Raw genomic sequence first — 23,189 nt, 5'->3', positions numbered from 1 at the left:
TGGAAACATTTGGTTTGGATGTACTTGTTTAAACCAATTTATTGTGCACTCAGTAAGTAGTCTTCATTAGTTCAAGCTGTACCGATTGGTTCTTGTTTCTAGTTGAGGATGGGAAAAAGTAAGCCTTGTTTTAGTTGCCTCTCTGAAGATCAACAGAACTCAGGGAGGGTTAAAAAATGAGACCTAAACCTAAGCACACAGAGGAGCAGTTCTAAAGTAGAGGTGGACAGAACTATCCAGCCCTAGGCTAGAGAGCCAGTTTTTGAAGTTATTTGGCAGAAAGATCCAAGGGAAAAACTATTCATGGCACCAGGATGCAAGACAGGGAGGGCGTGACTCACCTCCCAGCTGCTTTAATGAGATCTTATTCATCTCCAACTCCTATGACCTCAGACTGGCATGAATGCTGGTACTATTGTTACTGGGTTTTGTTTTTTTTTAAAAAAATTGATGCATAGAAAATAGATCTAGCCATGGCTATTAACCAAGATGCCCAAGGTACACTCATGGGGTCCCCAAGATTGCTTTTCATTTTGAAATTGACACAGAGCAGTAGACCATAGGCCAATTCATATTTATTTTGTGCCTTAGATATTCCATAAGGTGACAGCAAGAAAGTAAGCATGACTTCTGTACTAGGGTGGATCAGAGTACGTTTGTCTGCATACTTACTACTTGACAATCATTTTGCCAACTATTTCCTGAACATACCAACAACACAAAGTCAGCTCATATCAAGCTTGCTTTAAATTGGCCCAGAACCAATTCCTAAATCTGTGGTGACTAGAAAATGGTAATCACCACCAGGAGATGGTCTGATTTGGTCACTAGATAGCAATCCTCTTTCTGCTTCATGCTACTCTAATGTATCCAGCTTAGAGTGTATCTGGAGATAGGCTACTGAGTTGGTTGGAGTCTAGAATGGCAGTGAATGCGTAGCCCTATGTAGACTAATGGTGTTGCCACCATGTGGAGAGATATTTGATTTTGTATCCTCACTAATATATGAAGCTGATCTCCACAGCCACAAAACATTAAATCATCTTTGCCAATGCATGCAAGGTACGCTGAGCCACAACAGAGACACCTCTGTCTTTATCTCCGAGGAATTGAGAGGATGAATAAGCCATAGAAAATGGTTTCTTATTTGACATGATACTTAAAACTGCAGCAACATTAATGGAAAATTTGGGGCACCTACAGTTTTTATAACTATTAGTGGCTAGAGAATGAGGGTGAAAGGGATATCTGAATGGCTTTGCTCCTGTCCAATGTTCTGAAAACCGTTTAATAACTTTCTTGGAATATCAAGTTAAATATAAAGATAGTTAACCTCACCCGGCTGTTGAGGAGTGGTCAGTTTCACAAATTGTCTAGAGAAAACCAAACACAAGATTACCAGCAACAAGATTTTAAAACGAAATAAAAGAGGCACATACAATAAATGTACAACCAACAGTTAGAGGAAAGTGCATTTCAAACAGGTATCTTTGGCAATATTATGCAGTTCTTTGTGCACAGGAGGGTGTGTGCAAATGTATAAAATAGGATACCTTCTATTGAAAGAGTAGAATTATTAGTATTACATTGCATACATGGGAGAAAACTACATTTAGACATCAGTCCCAGGGATCAGAAATGAGGCTGTGTTTTTAAAATGAAAAAAAAAAAACCCTTCTCTTGTCGTCTTTTAAAAAAGGGCACAAGTTTGTTAGGGGACTGTAGCAGCTCCTCAGGCACAGGGGTCTAGAGTGGTATGTGTGTGTGTCTTGCCTGGGCTACAGCAAGTCAATGAAGAAATTAAAAAAAAACCTTTAAAAGCCAGCCAGTAGTGCTTACATCCTGGGCAAGTGGCTAGATGGATGCACGGTTAAACAACAGCGTTTGGCTTAACAGCCTCCACCCACCTCCAATGTAGAGATGATAGGGAGGAGGAAAGGCAGGACAATATAATCAGCCCCAGAATTGTGAGAGCAGTTGTGGTGGTGCTTCATAAATTAGTTGCCTTCCCACGTTTGCAAGCTCTGTCCTATCATATCAATACCAAGCTGACAGTGCATAAATAATGGACAGGAGGATTGAGCTGAGATTCTAACCTGCCGCTGGTTGACATTCCTGCTTGGGGATTCTGTGCACAAATGAAGAGGCTCATGGCCTGCTGCAAAAAGGAAGGGGTAGGTGAAAAAAGTTTTTACCTTTCAGGCCCAATCAAGATACACAAAGGAAGTGGAAGGTCTAGATGGAGCCCTCATTGCCTCAAGCCAACTGCTTGTGCCTCTTTCGGTTATCTGCCTCATACAACTTTTTCAGATTCCTGGCTCCAAATTACACACTGGAGGAGCTTTGGAACTGATCTAAGTAACTCTGGGATGATAAATGTAACATTTACTCCTAAAATGCAGGCTTTGTCTTGAATGCAAGCTGGAAAAGCAACAAGTTACATACTGTGATTAGTTTTGTTCTTTTAAATAATAAAAAGTCATGATCAGCAAGTGAGCCTTAAACTTTCCATCTTCAGCTAGTGAGTTAGTAAAGGAGCTGTGAGCTGGTCACATCTGGAAGCAGCTAAGTCTGCTGACTTGTCTGTGCCTACCCTGATGATCCTTATTGACAGGTGATTGCTAGGTGCTTTATATTAAGGTTAATTCTTTTAAATGGCAAAATAAAAATGAACCATAATATTTCAGTACCACTCTTTGTGGTAAGATAGCAAATATTGAAGGGGGGATTGCAATTTTTGAAAGCAGTGAAAAAATGAAGTCTGAAAAATAGAAACTTTCAAAAAATATATATATTTATAATATTTATATATCTATAGACACAGTGTTTCTCTAATTGGTTAATGGCAGGGTGAGACAGTTGCAGGCGAGGGAGGGGAATCATCTTGCTTGAATTTTGCAGAAGGAGGGAAATATTTGTAACCAACATAAAGAATAAGCTACCCCAGTCTTCAGCATCCCACTGGATTGGGGGTGAGGATGCAGAGCCTGGATGATAACACCAAAAACTGACGCTCCCACTCCATCCAAGTGCCTGTCTCAACAGCAGCTCTCGAACGCAAAACTCATGCTTTATACAGGATCCAGAAATGAGTCTCTCTCAGCATACTTTCGCACATACACACGCCGCTAACCCTTGCACCACTCAGTAATGAAATAAAATTCATACATGCTCACTAGCTCAGGCAGATTGCTATAAACGAGGTGGGGGGGGGGATGAGAAATGCCATGTGGCATTGCCTTCTGGATCAAATATCAAAATACATGGCTTCAAGGGGTGGGTTTGATATCACCTTCTGGAACCTTGCCCACTAATACTAACCAACAAAGCAAACTGCGCTGAAGTATACATACAGGAATCTATACATGGGGGTGGGGGGGATGATTGGGAGGGGAGGAATGGTGGTACAAATATTCAAGGATCTAAAAGAAATAAAAGCAATATGGCAAAAATAAATACTTTTTGTGTAAATTTAACCTTTTAAAATTTTGATTAGCTTACATTATTTTGTCAGTATATTTCATACATACATACATAAATACATATTTATATATATATATTATCAAGGCAATGAGAGAGCCGCACTCTCTAGGGGACTTTAGGTGACTGCATGACTTGAAGTTTATATCTGGACTTTTAGTGAGTGTTTTATACTGAAGTGTCTCATCAACGCACTAAAGATCCCCCCACACTCCAATCTGAGCTTTCTTTTTATCAGAAACCAAGATGGCATTTCAGGGAAGATGGCTTATCATTACTGATTTTTAATGGAGGCTCTTGAGCTCTGCTGTAGGGTACTAGCCCAACATACTCAAGAGTGTGTGATGAGTCCCATTCAGTTATCAACAGAAGACATGTACAACTTACAGCTCTCGAGTTCCATATTGCACTGTTGCCATGTAGGCTTCTCTCTTAAGAAGCCAGTCCCCATTGGACCAGCTAACATGGCAAGCCAATAGTGACTTGCTTTCAGCATGGGCCTTGTCTCTAATTTAAGTAGAGATTGAAGAATTCGTAATAAGCCAATAGGATCTGACACATGGCAACAGCTTATTGTCCATTCGGTACACAAGTTTGTCTCAGGGATTTGCCAAAAGCAGATGCGTGAGAGGATAATGAGAAGCTCTGACAGAGCTGTAGAAACTGTATGTAAAGATCCCTCTGCAGCCAAGCAAAGGTCTTTTGACAATTCAGTCTCTCACAGACAATGATCCCCAGAGCCACTAGGTATCGCTCTCATGGCTCCAATTAGGAATGCCAGAAGTCATGCTAGAGGAAGGACTAATCTGTGATGTTACAAAAATACACAGTTCCTCTGCGGCTGCTCCAGCTACACCACCTCATTTGCTGGGGAAATAAAAACGAATGCATGACATGATTTGCAAGGTAGAGGAACTGCCTCCTTTTCCACACCAAATGTATACCAAGGACAACACTGCCAGCAGAAAGTTATCAGGTCTGTGTAATAACTGGTACACAGTGCCTCCAGAAGGAGAAGCAAAGCTTAAGGAAGTTAAAATCATGAACTAATCTTGCTACATATTGAATGCTGAACCTCTAGTGGGCCAATAGTTTTTGGAACAGCTATGGCCATGCTTAAGCCAAAACTTACTCCAACTTACTCTTTAAAAAAAAATAATAATAATGGCTTCAAAACAAAAATCCCCCCTCCCCATTATCAAATCATTCATCTTGCCTTTTGTGCAACTGAATAATTTCCATGCAACTTACAAAATCACGTGCATGTCTCCAAAAGGAGAAGGAATAAACCTAGGCAGGGCCACTTTCCCCTTATACAGAAAAGAAATGGCATTCCCAAACTGCTGGTATTTTAAAATTTTAGTGGCAGGAAGTCTTGGGACAGCTTTTTTGACCAGCCATGGACCTCATTGCATAGAGACCAGAAAATATTATTTTGTTTTGGCTAGCATGCTCCTGAAATTAGCGAAGGAGAGCCTCCCTGCTGTGTAACTCTGTGTGCAACTTTATATGCCTACCTACATGTGAATGTGTATGGGGTGTGCATGTGTGTGTGTCATTCTACTGGATAAAATGAGAACTTCCCACCTGTAAGTAGATCTTGGTCTAGTAGTAACTACTCATGGGACTTCTCCTCTAACTGTGGTGATGGAGGCCCTTTGCCACTGGAAGAAGAGAAGAACCTGGGTAAATGGTAGATGAAGTTCTGAATAACCACTTGACATCCAGTAGAGTCACAACCCTAAACTGCAGATTTCCACAGATATGCATGAAGACATGTGCATATCACACAAAATGCATAGACCACACACAAACACACACACACACACACACAGACTTGCGCACAAATATACTTCATTCATTCAGCAGTTAAAGAGTTGGGAGCCATTACTCTTGGAAATGTATATCAATGATTGCTTGTTTGGTATGTCTCTCAGTATGATTCCAGCAACTCAGTTACTCATGGTTTTTTTTTGTTTGTTTGCCTTATTTTCTAAACAAGCAACTACTATATATTCCCACCCCATATAGGTTAATAAGATCCGTGCTTTGGCCTGTGGGGCTGAATTCTCTGATTTCATGCTGATCCAAAATTGTCTCCACCTCTTGAACTTGGCAGGAAAGGTGACGGTGTCAGTTCCTTGGTTTCTGTACGTACGTTTGGATGGTTTGGGCCTTCCAACAATTCAGACTTTTTCTTTTCCTTTTTCCCCCATCAGTTCACTTCCCTCTCTCACAATACACTTTCTCACACTCCTTCTCGGAACAGCTCCAAGTCCTTCTTCAAAATTCAAGGGCAAGAAGCCCCCTGTAGGGGGAAAGGCAGCAGTTCATCTCTTCTGAGAGGAGCCGAGCATGACCCTGGAGACAAAGTTGACAATGGCGGCAGCCGGCTGATCGGGATCCAGCTCAGCAAAGAGGTGGCAGACGTTGTCTGTTGTGCTGCCTTGCTTCCTGGCCACAAAGCCAAAGAGTCTGTGAAGATGATGAAAACATTCAGAGAGAAAATATATGTGACAGAAGTAACCTATGAAAAGCCACAGTTATTTACAGAGAAGGAATTGCCAGCTGACACCCTTGGTATCATATAAAAATATCAGATAAGTCTAGTAATTGCTAACCTTTTCAGACCAAGAACCTAATCTAGAACACAGGAGCCAGTTTTGATTTATTCTGTGCACATGTTCCTCCAGAAAATTCTAGTTGGAGCGGTGGTGGAGAGTTTTCTAACAGGTTTCTACCCATACTTGACTACAGTTCCCTGGATTTGGAAAAGGGAGCCAGTATAGTTAAGTTTCTACAGGCTGAGATCCTGGAGGGTATTAGTAATAGGGATGATCGAAACTGAACTGTTTAGTTCACTTCCTGGTCATCAGTAGTCACCTAGCAGCCCATTAATTGATGGACTGTTCAGCTATTAGCAATGTGTTCATATCTTTTCTCAGGACAGGCTACTTGCAATCATCAGAAGCCAACTCACAGCTAATGATGGGTCTTTTGACTTTTCTGCTGGGGAAATTTTGTTGTATACCCATCAAGGGTTTGGGAGGGGGGAATCAGGAACCAAATGTAGTCATATTCTTCTGATAACCCATTGTGGAAACTTTGCAACCTTCCAGAATTGCTGACATACAACTAATTTAGTGGCAGGGAGGGGCGGGGGTCCAGCTGATTTCTTCTTCCCACCCAAAGGTGTCAGCACATTTCTCCTGTACTCTACAACTCAGCTCTCGATTTGGGCTAGGGAGAAAAAAAAGGCTTGCTTCTTTTCTCCCATCCTAAGCTGCCAGTTTGGGCTGCAGAGAAAAAGAGAGAAACAATCTCTTTCTCCTTTGCAATGGGGAGATCAGAAGCATTACTTCTGTCCTCTCCCAGCTTTCTCCACTCCATCAAAACAGGTATACAAGATTCATGTGGAATTGGAACGGGTGGGAAGTTAAAGGTCCTTGCGAGAAGGAATGGGGATTTCAAACACTAAATTTTAATAAGGACAAGGTTTTTTTATTTAGATCTTTTAAGGAACGTTATAAATACTAGATTGATGGAGAACAAAATGTGACCTGTCTCTTGGTCCTGTCATTTCTAATTAGAGAGAGAAAAATCCAGACAGCTGGAAGTTCTAATAAAACACCCCTTGCTACACATAGTGCCTAAAATTAGTGGGGGCCCTAAACCATTGAAGGCTGTTCTAAAGCTGCTTGCAACAACATGAAGAGGAGGTGGGAGGCACATGACATGAAGAGAAAGAGGATCATATTTGCTTGGCTTCTTACTCCAAACTTATCCAGGGGAAGGAAAATTGCTAAACCCAAACATTTTTTTTGGTGTGCTTAACAGCCAAAGGTGGGCTACACATAGAAATATGTCAGTGTAATGTTTAAATTACAGGGATATTTTTGCAGCTGAAATATTTTTTAATTTCTGTCTGTATGGTCTCTCTCTTGGGAATTTGGAAGCCATGTGAAATGTGACCAGAATATACAGTAGTAAACTTTGCAGTGTATGCATAGGATATGGAGAGGCCATAGCTTTTAAGAGAGCCAGAATGTAGCATGGTAGAATCACCCCACTGCTCATCTGTTTGTTTATTAAATGTATTGCCCATATATTCAGTTTCTACAGGCTCAAATGGTAACTCATACTAAAAAAATATTAAAATAACATACACTAAAAAGATTAGATTTCAAAAATATTAATGCAAACTAACAGCCCACACAATAGAAATCTTAATTAAACCCCCTACCCTGTGACTTCTGACTCTAAAACCTTGCAAAATGTATTTGACCAGATATGAAAATGGAATGTGTTTGCACTATGAGCAACAACAGACCTTAAATAGGACCTTTAAATGTCTGGGAGGAAAAAACTATCCACAGCCAAAATATGAGCTCAAATATTTTTGTCCAGAGCCAACAAGGAAGAAGGTTTGAGGGGCATGGAATCCTCTTGTGGGTTTAGAGTTGTACGTACAGATTCTATGGCTGGATCCTGACATCTAGTAGCCAGGGTGGTGAGTGCAGTTTAAAGTGCTGGATATATAGGTATAGTACTGAGCAGATGGTTGGTACAACTGGATTTGATAGGGCCCATCAATGGCTATGGTGGAGCCCCTTAATCTGACTTTTTTTCCTCCTTCCCCAACAGGAGATCTGCTCTGTCTTTTCTGGCTGCACCACTATCTGTCTGGGAAATGGGCACATGCAGATACACACAGTTCTCTCTTACACAAAACTTTGGATTGAACTGTATACATTTTGTTTTCTAGCCTACAGAAACATCAACATATGTTTTAAGCATCTGACAACTGTGATCCCTGTGATGTTCTAAAACCAACTCTGAAACTGACAAAAACAGTACTCACCTTGAAGTGCCACCACCATCTGACTTAGTCCACCTGAGCAGAGAAGAACAATCTTTGGTTAATAACTTTTCACAGAGACAGTGACAGTTACGTGATGCACACCAATACTAAAGCCAAACCTGTACCAGGGAGAACGTATGATCTGTGACTAGTCAGTCTATGCCACAAATTGCAGCCACAAAAGGAGATGAGTCGTATGTATGTGCGCTGAGAAAAGTTTCATTATAATTTCAGATGTGGGGGGGAGGGGACCTTAACTGTGATTTGGTTTCATGGCAGGACATTATCAGTTTGGGATTCAACTCCATGTGTTTTTTTTTTCAGATTCCAAAATTACAGGACCAGTATTTTTTATAGGAGAAATAATTTGAGGGTATGATGCAGCTGTTTTAAAAGATAAGGGCACCAAATTCACAGAGAACATAGTCCTCCCTCTAATCTAAAGACCCCTTAAGTTTCAAGCAGAATGGACAACGGTGTTTGATTTTACAGATCACTGAAGCAGGCACCATTCAGCACACTTCTCACTACTGATTTCTATGGTAGGGAGGGGGGATTGGCAACTGCCACTGGTATTTTTAAAAAATTCCTTTCTGCATCCATTTTTAATGTAATCTTACAATGACTGACTGCCTGACAATTTTTTTGTCTCTTTCCTTCTTTGTTGTGGCCAGTGGTTTCCTTTCACCAAGTAAGAAAGGTTTCCTTTGATGACCCCCCCCCCACTTCCACCCCTGCTATCATTGAAAATAGTTAATTTTGATTAATTTGGCCATTTTGATTAGAGTCACATGTCAGCTCCAAGAATGTCATGTTAAGTGGCATAGAAGTTGATTTCCTGACATGAGTCCATATGGGTTGAGGACAGGGGCCTTGCTTCCCCCCAGCCTTATTCCTGATTCCAAAGAACCCCGTGGGAAATTATTCACATAAATTTGGAGCTGCTGAGCACTCAGAGCACAACACAGACTTCTCCACAGAAAATCCTTCTCTGCAGTTTTTGTCCAAAGGTGATTGGCTGGGAGCATACACCTCCTGATCCCTTGCAAGGATATGATGAGGTGAGAAATGTCATTGCCCGAGAAATCAGGAGAATTAAAAAAAACACCCTGCTGCTAATGATGATAAACACCTAAATATGAAAAACTGTGCAGGTTTTTCAGGGAGAGCTTTCCATAATAGCTAAGAATCCCAGATTTGTATTACTGTTCCAGAAAATCATGGTAACAACCCATAACAGTAATTTTTGTGTATATTTTTGGCTCAGGAATTTTTGAATGCACACCCCAAATGATCCCTATTCTCTTCCATGCTATTGTGGCAACCTGTAATAATCTCTTCTGAGAAATTGTTGTCTGTTTGGGAAGTCTGGTGATTAGTAATGGTGGGCAATTGACTTTGATGCTGCTGCAGTTTCCTAAATGACCACTACACAGCTTTTACAAATAACAATGGGCAATGGAATTGTTGCAATCCTTCTTGCCCTAGACTCTCAGCTTCATGCCGAAAATATATATTTCAATAAATGCCAATCACTTCTAGAATGTTTATCTAAAACTGAGCTTTCAATACTGCCAACAGCAGTAAGAGTGAAATGCCAAAAGCAGCGAGAGAGCTCAATTTGAAATCCTTATTCTCCTGAAAATCATGTATGCTTTTACACAGCATCAAGAGTTTACAAGTTCCATCCATTTTTGGTAACTACGTAATAATAACCGCATTTATATACCCCTCTTCTAGACAGATTAGAGCCACACTCAGAGCGGTGAACAAAGTCAATGTTGTTACCCTCACAGCACAGATGAGGAGCTGGTGCTTAGAGGAGAGGCTTACTCAAGGCCACCTACTGAGCTCATCATGGCAGTAGTGGGATTTGAACCAGCTAATTCTTGATTTGGAGCCCAACCACTATGCTACAGCAGCTCTTCAATTCTCATTTGGAACAACTGTTTTGGCTTTTGGAAATGATGGAATACCTCTTGGTAGTAATGTCACAGGGAATCCAAAGTCTTCATGCAGAGATTCTTGCTCTCATGCAGAAACAACAGATTAATTAGGAATCTACAAGAGCACTGAATTCTCTTAGAAGGCAAACTGAGGACCAAATGATTCTGAGAAGTTTGTACTGGCCAATTTTGGTGTAGTGGTTAAGAGCACGGGACTCTAACGTGGAGAACTAGGTTTGATTCCCCACTCCTCCACTTGAAGCCAGTTGGGTGACCTTGGGTCAGTCACAGCTCTCCACAGCTCTCTCAGCCCCACCCACCTCATAGGGTGATTGTTGTGGGGATAATAATACCATACTTTGTAAACTGCTCTGAGTGGGGGTGTTAACTCAAATGTTATTATTATTATTATTTACAGTATCTCCACTCTAGCAATGATTAACCCAATAGTGAAGTATGACTTGACATATTCTATTTGTCATCATGTTTGGCTATGGGCACTGCTCATCAATATAGTTTCCCAGAAACTTCCAGGTGCTAGATCTTTAATTTGGAACTAGTATAAATTAGGAGTTCCTTTATAGATTTGGTATGTGAAAGGAACAAAAAAAAAATCTAGATGATGGTCTATATGCCTATAAGTGGCTCTGTGTTATTGACTTCCATAAGCTCAAACAAAAAATACCGACACTCACTTTCTTTCCTGTGGATCCACATCACAAAAAGTGACAGTGTTGATGGGATAATGTCGTCTGAAAAAGAGCCTGAAACAGAAATATAGTTAAGTGTGCATTATGACACTGTCTGAAAGTATGGTGAATGACTATGCATTTGTACAGACATCTAAACTACCCTTGGGTATCTTAGTCATCTACATCACTCTGCCTAGTCATATGGAGGGATTTTACTGCATATCAGGAATCGATGGTGATAACAAAATCATCTGCAGAGATCCTACACCAGTTAATTTCACAGCTGATGAAACATTACTTGGCAGAGAATTATTATGAGCAAAATACCTAGGGTTCTTTTGAAGATGTCTTTCTGCCCATACAAAATAGTAAAGATTCCAGTAGCACCTTTAAGACTAACCAACTTTATTGTAGCATAAGCTTTCGAGAACCACGGCTCTCTTCATCAGATGCATCTATGCTACAATAAAGTTGGCTAGTCTGAAAGGTGCTACTGGACTCTACTATCTTGTAACTGCAGACTAACATGGCTAACTCCTCTGGATCCATTTCTGTCCATACAACACTTTAAAATGAATTATGGTAATACTGGAGAAATGGAATAATAAAGCTGCTCCTTTGAGGTGTACAGTAAGTTTGGAAGTTCTTAACAAAACCAGCAGGGGTACGTAAGGACAGAACTCTTCTATTTCAGGTCCACAGACTGCCACAGATTCTGGACCATAGCTTGCTCTTACTTTCTCTGGTTGTCTGTTAAGGTGATTCCTTGTGTTGAAACTTTGAAATGGACAATAGTAGCAGAAGGTGGCGTGTCAGCAACCAATGTCTCAGTGATAGCTTTGGCGATGGCCTGCGGACCCGTTAATGATTCCATCTCCACTGAGTTGATAAACAGTACATTGCAGGCTGGAAGGAAAGTGATACGTGCATCAGTGAATAATACAATGCAGGAGAAGTGTAGAACAGACAAAACTGTGCTTGCTCTTCAGGGAGAACAATATAAGTCTCAGTTTGTAGTGTATTAGGGTATCTGCCTATAACTTCCATTCCCACTGTGGACTACAATAGGGAAGCTAGATTTAGAATCCAAGTGTCTCTTGTAGCAGGCCAAAGCAGACTACCATTTAAGTTATTAGAAAACCCAAAACTCATTGCTCCTGATAGCTGACATTCTAATATCTGAATAAGCAGAAATCTGACTTTTAAAAAAATCAAAGGAAGAACGGCTTCTAGAGTGAGTGAAGCTAATATGAAAAGTAGCAACCTTAGTTTATAAAGGCTTCAGATGTTGTTTATCTCAGAAGCTAAGGCTGCAGTCCGGCAGACCACTGGTTAGCTGACTTGAATGGGATTTAAGAACTCCCTGTGCTTTGCTTGACCACTTCAGCTATCCTCCACTGACCACTCCCAAATGCCAAGGGCTGTCGTGGCTAACCTGTTCATAATCTGCATTCCAGCTCCTGATCAAAATGGGAGCATACTAAATTCAGAAAGAAGTGAACCAAGAAATGCCCTTTGTATGAATGCTAATTTTCAAGTAAGTTGTCCAGTGGTTAAAACCAACACATAGTATTAACAGTGGCACAGCAGATGTTTAATGCATGCTAAACTTTTCAGACCAATTGCTTGGTCCTTAAATAATATGAATATTAAAAGCATCATCATAATAAATGCTGCAAAAATGGAGAAATGATATAGAACAGAGCATAGTGTTCAGCCAAAAAGGAAATCAGCAAACAACTGCTAGGTTTGCCACAGGATTCTGATGATGTCTCTTCGACAGCATGAAAAAAACCCAAATGATATTTAAAGATGGTCAAAGAAATAGCAATATTATTTTCAATTAAAATTTCAGAAGTGGAATTTCGCTTCCCCAGGCTTAAATATTAGAAGGTCATACCATATGGGATTCCAGATATTCACAATGACACTTATTCCATAGCATTATTAGTTTTAAAACTAAAACTCTAAATAAGAAAATGCAAAATAGACAGCTCTGCAATATTGTACCCATTTACTCAGGTACAAGTCAGGAGGCACCTTACTGCACTGTTTCAACAACGAATTGCAGAGGTTACGATTTATTATGAAGAATAGAAGGGCAATGCTGTCTGTACAGAAGTCGTCAAATTCAGTGATATATAAAAATATACTTTTAAACTACTAGTCTGCTTTCAGGTTCCAAACTAATTAAAATAATTAACTTTTCTATTTATACTACTCACCTGCTCCCTGTTTGAACAAGTCTGTTGCTGAGTTGCTGGATGAAGTTGTCTCTTTCGTTTCATCCATGGGATCTTTTTTTTAAAGCAAAATAGAAGGAAAGTTACTGACTGCTGGTAATAGTTCTTTTACATGCTTAAGCCTACTTAAGAAATCCATAAATGGAACAGAGACTTTCAACACCCTTAAAACCAACAGACTTGAGCAGCAATCCTACACACATTTATTAGCCTTGCTGAATACAGCCCTCATTTGAACACAATGAGTCTTACTTCTAATTAGAGATGCACAGGATTAGATAGTTACTATGGCAGAGAGTAATCAGCCCAGCTGTCAGTAGTATCGGAGGGGGCCTCCTGTTCCATCTACACACCCACCCCTCTTGAAAACTCTAGCTGCTTGTTATTCTTGGAATTCTGACAGGTGCTGCAGGTTAGCAGCTGGAGGGAGGGCAGGTTCACCCCACCTGGAAAATAAAGAACAAACAAACAGCTGGATTGGTCCGGCACTGTTGGCATTCAGTGCTTTTCCTACTGCTGTCACTTTTGAGGAGGCAGCCTTGGGGCAGTGCTGGAGGATATGACCCCTCTGACATTGAACTTGGGGTTCCAGGGGGTCTTGAACACATGAAGCTGCCTTATACTGAATCAGACCATTGGTCCATCAAGATCAGCATTACCTGCTCGGGTCCAAACTAGACATATACACTGTTTCCCTGCAGCTACGCAGAAGCTGCAAGGAATGCCTGGTAAAAAAATTAAGGAGCACCTGTTTGGACTTAGGACGTTGTCGCAGGAGGAAGGGCACATGCCTCCCTCAGCTGTTTTCCTACACCGAAACAGTGATGAAGAGGACCTGTCTCCCCTATTTTTGCTGTTCCACATGGAGTATTCTGTGCATGTGGAGCAGCACAAAGGGAGAAATAACTCCCCTAGTATCATAAATAAATACATTATGGTGCGGGATAGTGTCTCCGAGGTTAGGCAGGAGCCTTTCCTCCCACCCCCACCCTGGAGCAGCCTTCCAAGCCCAAACAGTCTCGCCTTTATTTTTTAAAGAGACATTCCCCACAGCTGCTGTGGAAAAACAGGGTTGGATATGAGCAACCTGGACCCAACTCTTTAAAAAACAGTACATCTAGCTAGGACCTCAGTCTGGAAGTGGCTTTCCAGAGTTTCAGGCAGGGGTCTTTCACATCACCTACTACCTGGTCCTTTTAGCTGAAGATGCCAGGGATTGAACCAGGGTCCTTCTGCATGCAAAGCAAGTGCTCTGCCACTGAACCACACCCCCTCCCCAAATTGTTATGCTATTTGGAGAACTCTCAGTATTATATTTCTGTTCAAGTCAAGAAATTTTATATATATGTTAGACCTTATTGCATGATATTTAAAGGGAAGATATAATCTGGCATATGTGACCAAGATCTGGGTGGAGAAAACTCATTATGTCTGTCTTTTGCAACTAACCCTGGACAGTTTGCAATCCTTTATCAACCATAAAGAAGAGGATGGAGAGGGGGAGGAGTGATCATAATGTTTTGTGAGTCTTCCTCCTCCTGCTGATTCCCAATAGAAACTATTGCTTGTCTTCATTATATTTTCCTTCTCTGGATACCAAGAACATGTTTGGGTATCTTGCTGACATACTGTTTGCCTAGCTCACCAATGGGGGAGCTATGTCTGCTGGCAGAAGTGGTCACTGGCTCAGTATTGGTGATTTTCAGGCCTATTGTGCTTGGAAGTCTTCATCATTCATGTGGAGTTTTCTTTGTCTGGCCATATGAAAGACTGCCACCATGGGTCTGTTCCAGGTAGTACTGTTCTCAACACATGAGATTATTCATTTGCTAGATTTAACTTTTTGCACTGAGCTGATTTCTGGCGTTCTAATGAAAGGACTGGATATATAATCTGTGCTATGGCCAGAGCATTATCTGCTGAAGATGCAAGTGTTTGGGATTCTCATCTTCCCAGCAGGGTTGACGGTCTACCCTCTAATGATGATGGATCCAACTGACTTCCAGGATGTTTGGGGAGATTTGGGGAGTAGGAGCCTGGAATGCTGGACTACAGTTGGAAATAGACAAGTTTGTTCCCCCACTGCCTTCAAGCAGGAATCCAACGCCATGTTTTTTGTACAGGTGGTTAAGTTTTAAAGGTTTGTCTTTGTTATTTATGTCTGATGTGGACTTTTGTCTGTTGGGTTGATTTTGCTTTTTGTATGTGAAGAGTGACTTCTCTTCCAAGAGGTTTAGAACACTGAGTGCACACACACATTTTTCCAAGGAATTGTTTCTGCGTAGGCTGCTCCTCAGTCCCACAGTACCTATGTACATTTCTTGGTGCAAAAGCTCTTACCTCTGTCAGGAACTACCAGCTTGCAAGGCAAAGCCAGAGGCATGATGGAGTGCTGGTACACTAGAGCCGATAGGCAACCTGGGGAGAGAACAGGGAAATTCTTGAAAGTGAAAAGCAGCTGGTACTGTGACTGAGTCCATTCAGAATGCAGTGGAAGAAACCATCATAATCATAATGTTATGTTTATTGGATGCATTACTGATGTTTACACAAGTTGACACATTAACTTACAGGGTCAGTTTCTAAAATCTGTTCCTAAAATCCTGTACTACTTTAGCAGACATTACCACTCTACTGTTTATTAGTGTTATGATCTAACCTTTTCTTATTCCAGTGTTCTTTATGCAGCTGTCAGTTTCTCCCCGCATTGGTTTCTTCCTGCAACTTAAGTTGCAGGAAAGCTCCTTAGGATGGAGAAAATTCCTGGAGCTGTTGCCAAGTAGGCCCCCTCCCCTGCTTTAAAGCCTGCCATGAACTGTGTTAAAGTTTCCTGCATTGCTGTTTTACTGCTACACCAAAGACTGCCTTGCACGTGTGTGTGTTAATACACGTGTCAGTTTCCTGCCTGCGTGTTAATTACCTTGCTGCTGCAATAGACTGTGTAGTTCACTGACTCCATGTTTGGTTAACTGCACAAAGGACTCTTTTTCTGGGCAGCCCTGCCCTGACCTGTATCTGGACTTCCCAGTGTGTGTTTGGACTGTGTTACAAGTGTGCCCCGTGCCTGCATTGCCATCTGCCACGGACCGTGCCTGTTCCCTGCTTTGGACTGTGTTTTGTGTGCTGTTCCCCCTGCCTCCATGGAAGCCTGCCTCATATGGGCCCAAGCCGCTGCTAGCAGCCGGGCGCCTGCCGGGGAAACCTCCAGCGAGCCTGGCTAGGCGCTCCCTGGTCAGTTCCCACCTGGAGCCTCCCGCGAGCCGGTCGCCGAGCTTGCCCTCGCTACCGGGCAGCCTGCTATCCAGCCCCAGCCATGCCCAGCCGGCATCCATGTTCTTAGGCAGCCAGAAGACCCAGAGGAAAAGACTGCTTTGGGAAGCCATTTCGGCGAAGTGGGCACACCACGTCCGCAGCAAGAGCCCCTCGCCCCGCTCTGCATATCTTAGGAGCCGCCCCGGAGAAGAACTAAGTGCCGACCATCCCAAGCACTTAGAGAATGCATCTCAAAGAAACCTCCGCATTCCAGAGCTGATGACATCAGGACAAGCCCTGTCCGCTGGAACATCCTTTCAGCCCACTTGGATTTCCCCCTCCCTCTTTTGTCCCCTCTTCCTGAGGTGTCACTTATCACGATCAGATTACCAAAGTGGCCCATCCAAGCCATTCAGTAGCCCATTAGAACCTTTGTTTTAATCTGTGAGAACCACCAAGTACAGCACCAGCCCCAGGGTACGTTTTGGGGTATTTAAGCTGGTCTCTCAGACCACTCGGTGCCTCGGCCATTCCCTATCCAGACCTCCTTGCTGTCCGTCTGTGGTTCCAGTGCTGGCATTGGGCCACCCTCACTGCTGTGTCTCTGCTTCGCTCCAGGATAAGTGAGTATTCCCCCTATCATCGTTGGGAACCAGCTAATGCGAACGTCTCTGTATTTCATACTCTGTATTTCCTAGATCTTGTGTGTTTCTTGTATGCTTGTGCAAGTTCAGGCTTACGCCACATTGTTAGACAATACACGTGTTTGAACCTATTTGTAGTCTGCCTCTTTTTCACTAGAGTGTCTGGAATCGGGACCTCCGTAGACATAGGTTAAGATCCGCGCTAATTTAAGTTACAGACTGCTAAAGCTAATTCCCCATTATAATAAAGAGCAGTTCTGGTAACAGAGCCTAATGTAGCACCCACTGCTAGTAAGTAGGCTACAATATAATCAGGTTATGAAGGTCAATTACATTTGAGAGACTTAAGACTGGAGCAGATTTTCATAAACTGAACCATCTATTTCAAAACTAAAGAGGTCTCTTGCGGCACCTTAAACATTTTTATTCTAGTATAAGTCTTCTGAAGAAGTGGGCTCTAGTCCAAAAACACTTGTGGTAGAATTTTAAAAAGCTAGCCTTGAAGGTGGTAAAAGACACCTGGCCAGGGAGGCTTGTCACAACAAAAAGATGTTCTTCAGATACGTGAGGAGCAAATGGAAGGTGAAGGGGGCGATACCCCCATTGCTGAGTGAAAATGGAGAAACTCTGACAGAGGACAGAGAGAAGGCAGGAAGGCTCAGCGCTGGACATTAGGAAAAACTTCATGCTAAGAGTAGTTCAGCAGTGGAATCAACTGCCTAAGCACGTGGTGGGTCCCTCCTCATTGGCAGTCTTCAGGGAGCGGCTGGATGAATACTTGTTGGGGATACTTTAGGTTGTTCCTGAATAGGACAGGAGGTTGGACTAGACATTCTGTAAGACCTCTTCCAACTCTATGATTCTATGATTCCTGTTTATGAGGCACCCTGAACTTCAGAACCTTTGGGGCTAACTTAGAAAACAATGAGATTTTCTGTTTCTGTTCAAATGGGGCTCTCAAATAAGGATGTCATCATTGGATACAGTCAGGAATGAACAACTATCCTAAACTGACAACACTTGGAATTATCTCTCAGAATGGCCTTCTCAAAACCAACAGCAAAGCTCAAGAGAATGCTCAAGAGAATGCATGCTAGATGATAGGATAATTTAGTCCAACCCAGAGAAAAGGGTAGAATATTATGTATGAAGAAAGTTAATCCTTCTTTCATTAGTCATTTCATTCTTCATGATATGCTTGTAAGAATGCAAATGTAGCACAGTGTGCACTGAAGGTACACTACTAGCTAGTGTCCTACTGAATGAAAAATAAAATGAATGAGCTGAATGGTCCCAAGGTCTGGGGGCAGGGGGACACCAAGGCCCAAACTCACTATAACAGCTGCACACCTCAAAGTTGGCAGTAATGCAGTTGTGACTTTTGTTGGTCCTGTGATCCAGAAATGAGACTGTTGCATGTGCTATACTGATCAAACTCCTCATGTTGAGCAGCTACATCACCATGGATAATGGCTTATACCCATGAGATTGCAAGAAAATACATGGTGTTCTAGGGACATACTGTCAGTGAGAATGGGCTGGAGCCCCAACCCCAAAAGTTAAATATGAGAAAAAACTGGAAGATGTCAACAAACATGGAACAGATGCAAAGTTTCCTTGGATACTGTGCTTTCTACAGAAGATTTGTAAAAGATTTCTCAGAGAGGACAACACGTCTATACTGGCTAACAAAGAACAGCAGCATCTGATCTGCTCAATTATGCAATCCTAAAGTTCCCAGATCCATACCACCCATATAGTATAACCTGTGATGCCTCAAAGGTTACTGTAGGATTTTCACTAGAACAAACAGATGTACAGACCAGTAGCTTTTGGTGGCTGGAAGTTAACTGAGCAAGGACCAGAATATTCAGAACCAGAACTTGAATGTTGAGCTAAGTGGGGAGGTGCTTGAGTTTTATCAACCCTATTTACTGGGTACGGAATTCACAGTTTATACAGACCACAGTACTTTGCAGTGGCTACTTAGAAAGCACAATCCAGAAGGTCATCTATGCTTCCAAAAACTGTTTGAATATACATTCAGAATTCATCAAAACCTGGAAAGCAGTATGTGGTTGCAGATGCTCCAAGCAGTGTAAGAACGGTAAAAATAGATGCAGTCTGGTTCTGAGAGGATGTTGTCTAGCAGCAGTGCAAGTACTCTGTTGCATGTCAACAGATATATTGAAAGAAATCTAGGATGGGGAGATTTGGTTCAATTCAGAAAAAATTGTCAATTCATCCTGTTTCAAACTTACTTGTTTATGAGGGTAACAAGGTTTTTATGCCACCATCCTTACAGAGAATAGTACTAGAATGCATACATGATAATGAAATAGCAGGTCACTTTTGATACAAAAAGTAACTTTTATCAGGCATCAGAAAGATTTTTTTTTTGGATTGGTATAGCAAAGGATGTTGCAGAATGGATAAAGTTTCTCATCTGTCAACAAAAGAACGCACCAGCAAGACAAGAGAAAACCCCATGTCACAACCTGCAAAACAATGGGAATGTATTCAAGTTGACCCACTACCAGAAAGGGGATCAGTATCTGCTAGGAGTGTATGATACATTTTCAAAGCATGCAGTGACACAACCACTTAAAAATAAAATAACAAACTGTGATAGATGCTCTCATGAAATATTGTGCGTTGCAGTTTGGTGAGCCAAACTGTATTTGCAGCGATCAAGAGGAAATAGCTTGAATCACAGTTGCTGCTTGACTTGTGCCAACACCTGCAGATAACCCAAATAAAGACTAGTGTTGCCCACCTAGCTCGTAACAGGGGAGTGGTAAGGCTGAACCACACAAATGGTTCCATGCTTACAGTCTTGATGAGTGAAGACCAGGACTGGGATTTAAAGTTTCCATATGTTGTGTTCACTTATAACACTAGCAGGCATTCAACCATCCTGTATTCACCTTACGAAATTATTTTTAGACTTTTTAAGCCTATGCTCCCATGTAATTTACTCTTCAGGCAGAATGGGTGAAGCATGTAACACCTGCACAGGAAAGTGACTTATCACAGGCCTATGTTAATAATCTGGTCACAGCTTTTGGAAAAGTAGAAGCCCAAATGAGGCAGAAATGTGAATATCAAAAACAAGATGCTAGGAACGAGATGAAATATATTCCAGTCAAGAAAGATGAGAAAGTATGGTTTCGCAACTGGAAAAGCAGTCTGGAAAAAATCCAAAACTCATGCCTTTTTGGAGGGGGCCTTGTACAGTGGTTAAGAAACTGAGCAACCTAATCTTGCTGATAAAGAAAGGCACTCTTGCACTTTTGTAGCACATAGAAACCTAGTGCACCGATTCATGGAAAGAAAAGAAAGGGAACTAGTGGGAAAGGGTGCGCAACACACTCAAGAGGGTACAGCAGAGGAAGATGTGGTCAATTTGTTACTACAGGTCCATGACCCTTCAGAACAGCATCCAGTTTCTAAGGAGAAATAGCCATGAAATTCTGAGGACTCCGAAATTCTGAAGGCTGTGTAAGTTGACTGCTTAACTGTTTCTAAGATCCGTTCTGGAGACCACTTGGAAACATTTTATTAAAGTTTGTTCCTTAACTGATATCTTACAATATTCCTATTTTTTTTCCTAGTGGAAGCAAAGTGGGGTTTTTTAAATGCACGTCTCAGCCATTTTACACTGGATTTGCTGTGGAGTCATTGCATTTTGCTCTTGCAGTAAAAGGAAAAATACCTGTGATACCTTAAATATTAAGTAATTTCTTGTAGCATGGGCTTTTGCAGGCAAAAGTCTAATCCATCAGATACATGAAGTCAACAGAGATAAATACACATGAGGAGAATTTAAATCTACCCATCTGACAAGATGAAACTATAAGACAAAAGGACGCATTTTGACAACAGATACAATAAATGAGCCAACCAACTAAAGTAAAGCATCGCTGATATCAATGGGATTATGGCAAAGTCAGCCTTCACTGGGCAATGCTTAATCTATAGCAGAAGAAATGAATACTGAATTGCAGCATTTTCAGTCCCTACAAGTGACCCTCCTGAGCCAAATTTTCTATACTTCAGCTTTCACAGATACCTCTTGATTAGTATTTTAGCACTGGACAGCGTGAGATATTATTAAATGTTAACATCACAACCTCCACAAGAGGGCAGGATAGGACAGAATAGTTCTACGCTATGTGTAAGAAACAGAAAGTTTTTGTTTGCTACACTTACCGAAGTTTGGCTCGTTGGGGCATCCTTTTAATTTCACACCTTTGGGGCTGGTTTCTATCAGGAAGTGTCTTACCAGCTCATTGGTGATATCTCCTGTGGAGACAAATAAAGATTTCAGTATAGATTCTTAGTGTTTCCTGTGAGCCTTATTGGTCTGATTAAAGCCATAAACTCATGTTTTGCTGTTCTTCAGAGGGAAATCAGGAAAAATTATAACAGTGCATGTCTACAATTTATGGTGGTTGATCCATACTCAATGCCTATGGCAGAGGACACCTGAAGAGGTGATGTTAACAGTTAGCATGAGATTAAGGCCTTGTGCCCTGTTATATATTTGGCTTCTGGAATCCAGAAATGGCTGTGTAAGAGGCAATACAAGCTGATCCTCAGTTTACCTATTTACGTGGCAAGAAACAGCTGAATCAGGACTCTGAGGCCCTGCCCTCACAGAGCATGTTATGTTGACACATTAGAATAGATGGGGAGGTTTATTTTCTATTCAGGTTCAAAATGTGCTTGTGGTAAACTGGTCATATGAGATGCAGACCATGATGTATTCTTGCAACTGCCCAATAACCTTATAAGAAAGATTTGGGGGGGGGGGTTGATCTATCGTTGGTACATGACACCAAAGAAGATTGCGCTAGGGAATTCGAATACTTCTAATAAATGCTGGAAATGTAAGAAGCATGAGGGCTCCCTCTATCATATGTGGTGGTCGTGTGAGGTAGCCAGGCAGTACTGGGGGGAAATAATAAGAGAAATGAGTGAAATTTTACAATTTCAAATTAATAAGAACCCAGAACTCCTGCTACTGAACTTGGGAATGGAGGGAATTCCAGCCCAACACAGGACGTTGATATTTTATATGACAGCAGCAGCTAGACTTTTGTATGCGCAAAAATGGAAAGTACAAGAAGTGCCAACTATTGAAGATTGGACTTACAAATTGCTGTATATGGCTGAAATGGACAAGATGACAAGAAAATTGAGAGATCTGGACTCAGGGCAGTTCAACACAGACTGGGAGAAGCTGAAACAATACCTGGAGAAGAAATGGGAGGTGGGAGGAAAACTGTGGCAGTTTGAGAACTACTGAAGTATTGAAGTAGAGGGGGGAGACTTTACCGGGGGGAGAAGAGATAAATGTGAATTAATAAGCAGTCAGATTAATAGATTGACATATATATAGATATATATAGGTTAACAAACAGAACATAGAGAAAATAATTAATTATAAGGACTAAATATAAGGAGCGATTAACTAACAATATTTTCTTTTTTTTCTGACAAGTTTTGTACCAAACTGAATGTCTGAAGATATAGATGGGTCAAATTGATTGACTACGTGAGGAGAGATATATAGAACTATTATAAAAAGATAGAATGAGTAATATATATAGAGAATAAGTCAAATTGTTTGATATAAACGAATGTATGATCTATATGGTTTATGATATATAGAAATACCTGAAATTGAAAAATTGGGATAAATTGTTTATCTAAGATGGAAACAAAGGCTTACAGTTTGGGCATATAATGTTAAAAATAGTTAAGGATGTACTGCTTAGAATAATGGAGAATATATATTTGTTTTAGATAGAGGAAGCTAATAAAAGTAAGGGAAAGGGGACAAAGGGTTGGAAAGCTGTTGGAAGTCAACAAAAAGGGGGGGGGAAGGGAGGGGGTTAGAGATGAAAAAATTGGGGAAAATTGAATGTAAATGTGGAAATAATGGATTCTAACCCAATAAAAATTTTTCAAAAAAAAAAAAAAAAGAAAGATTTGGGGTGCTAGGCCAAATCTGTTTTGGGCCTTTGGTATCTAAGAACATATTCTGAGACTGTTCTGAAAACAAG

At 41.3% G+C, this 23,189-nt stretch overlaps 1 protein-coding gene across 10 annotated transcripts in view; it reads right to left on the bottom strand.

The window, feature by feature from the left end:
- Positions 1-1,395: 1,395 nt before the first annotated feature.
- Positions 1,396-23,189, bottom strand: part of TNS1 (tensin 1) — a 390,644-nt gene continuing 368,850 nt past the window's right edge. For all 10 annotated transcript variants that reach the window (XM_054971388.1, XM_054971389.1, XM_054971390.1 and 7 more), the window contains 7 exons: positions 21,331-21,423; positions 15,563-15,640; positions 13,205-13,276; positions 11,717-11,885; positions 10,983-11,051; positions 8,342-8,374; positions 1,396-5,955 (listed from right to left, as the gene is read on the bottom strand). In XM_054971388.1, coding sequence (XP_054827363.1) covers positions 5,811-5,955; positions 8,342-8,374; positions 10,983-11,051; positions 11,717-11,885; positions 13,205-13,276; positions 15,563-15,640; positions 21,331-21,423 — 659 coding nt within the window. In that variant the 3' untranslated portion in view covers positions 1,396-5,810. The remainder of the gene's footprint in view (positions 5,956-8,341; positions 8,375-10,982; positions 11,052-11,716; positions 11,886-13,204; positions 13,277-15,562; positions 15,641-21,330; positions 21,424-23,189) is intronic.

The sequence above is a fragment of the Eublepharis macularius genome, chromosome 2, assembly GCF_028583425.1.
Source record: "Eublepharis macularius isolate TG4126 chromosome 2, MPM_Emac_v1.0, whole genome shotgun sequence".
Lineage (NCBI taxonomy): Eukaryota > Metazoa > Chordata > Lepidosauria > Squamata > Eublepharidae > Eublepharis > Eublepharis macularius.
Note: the sequence above shows the minus strand (reverse complement) of the source record. Positions and strands in the feature narration are given on the sequence as shown.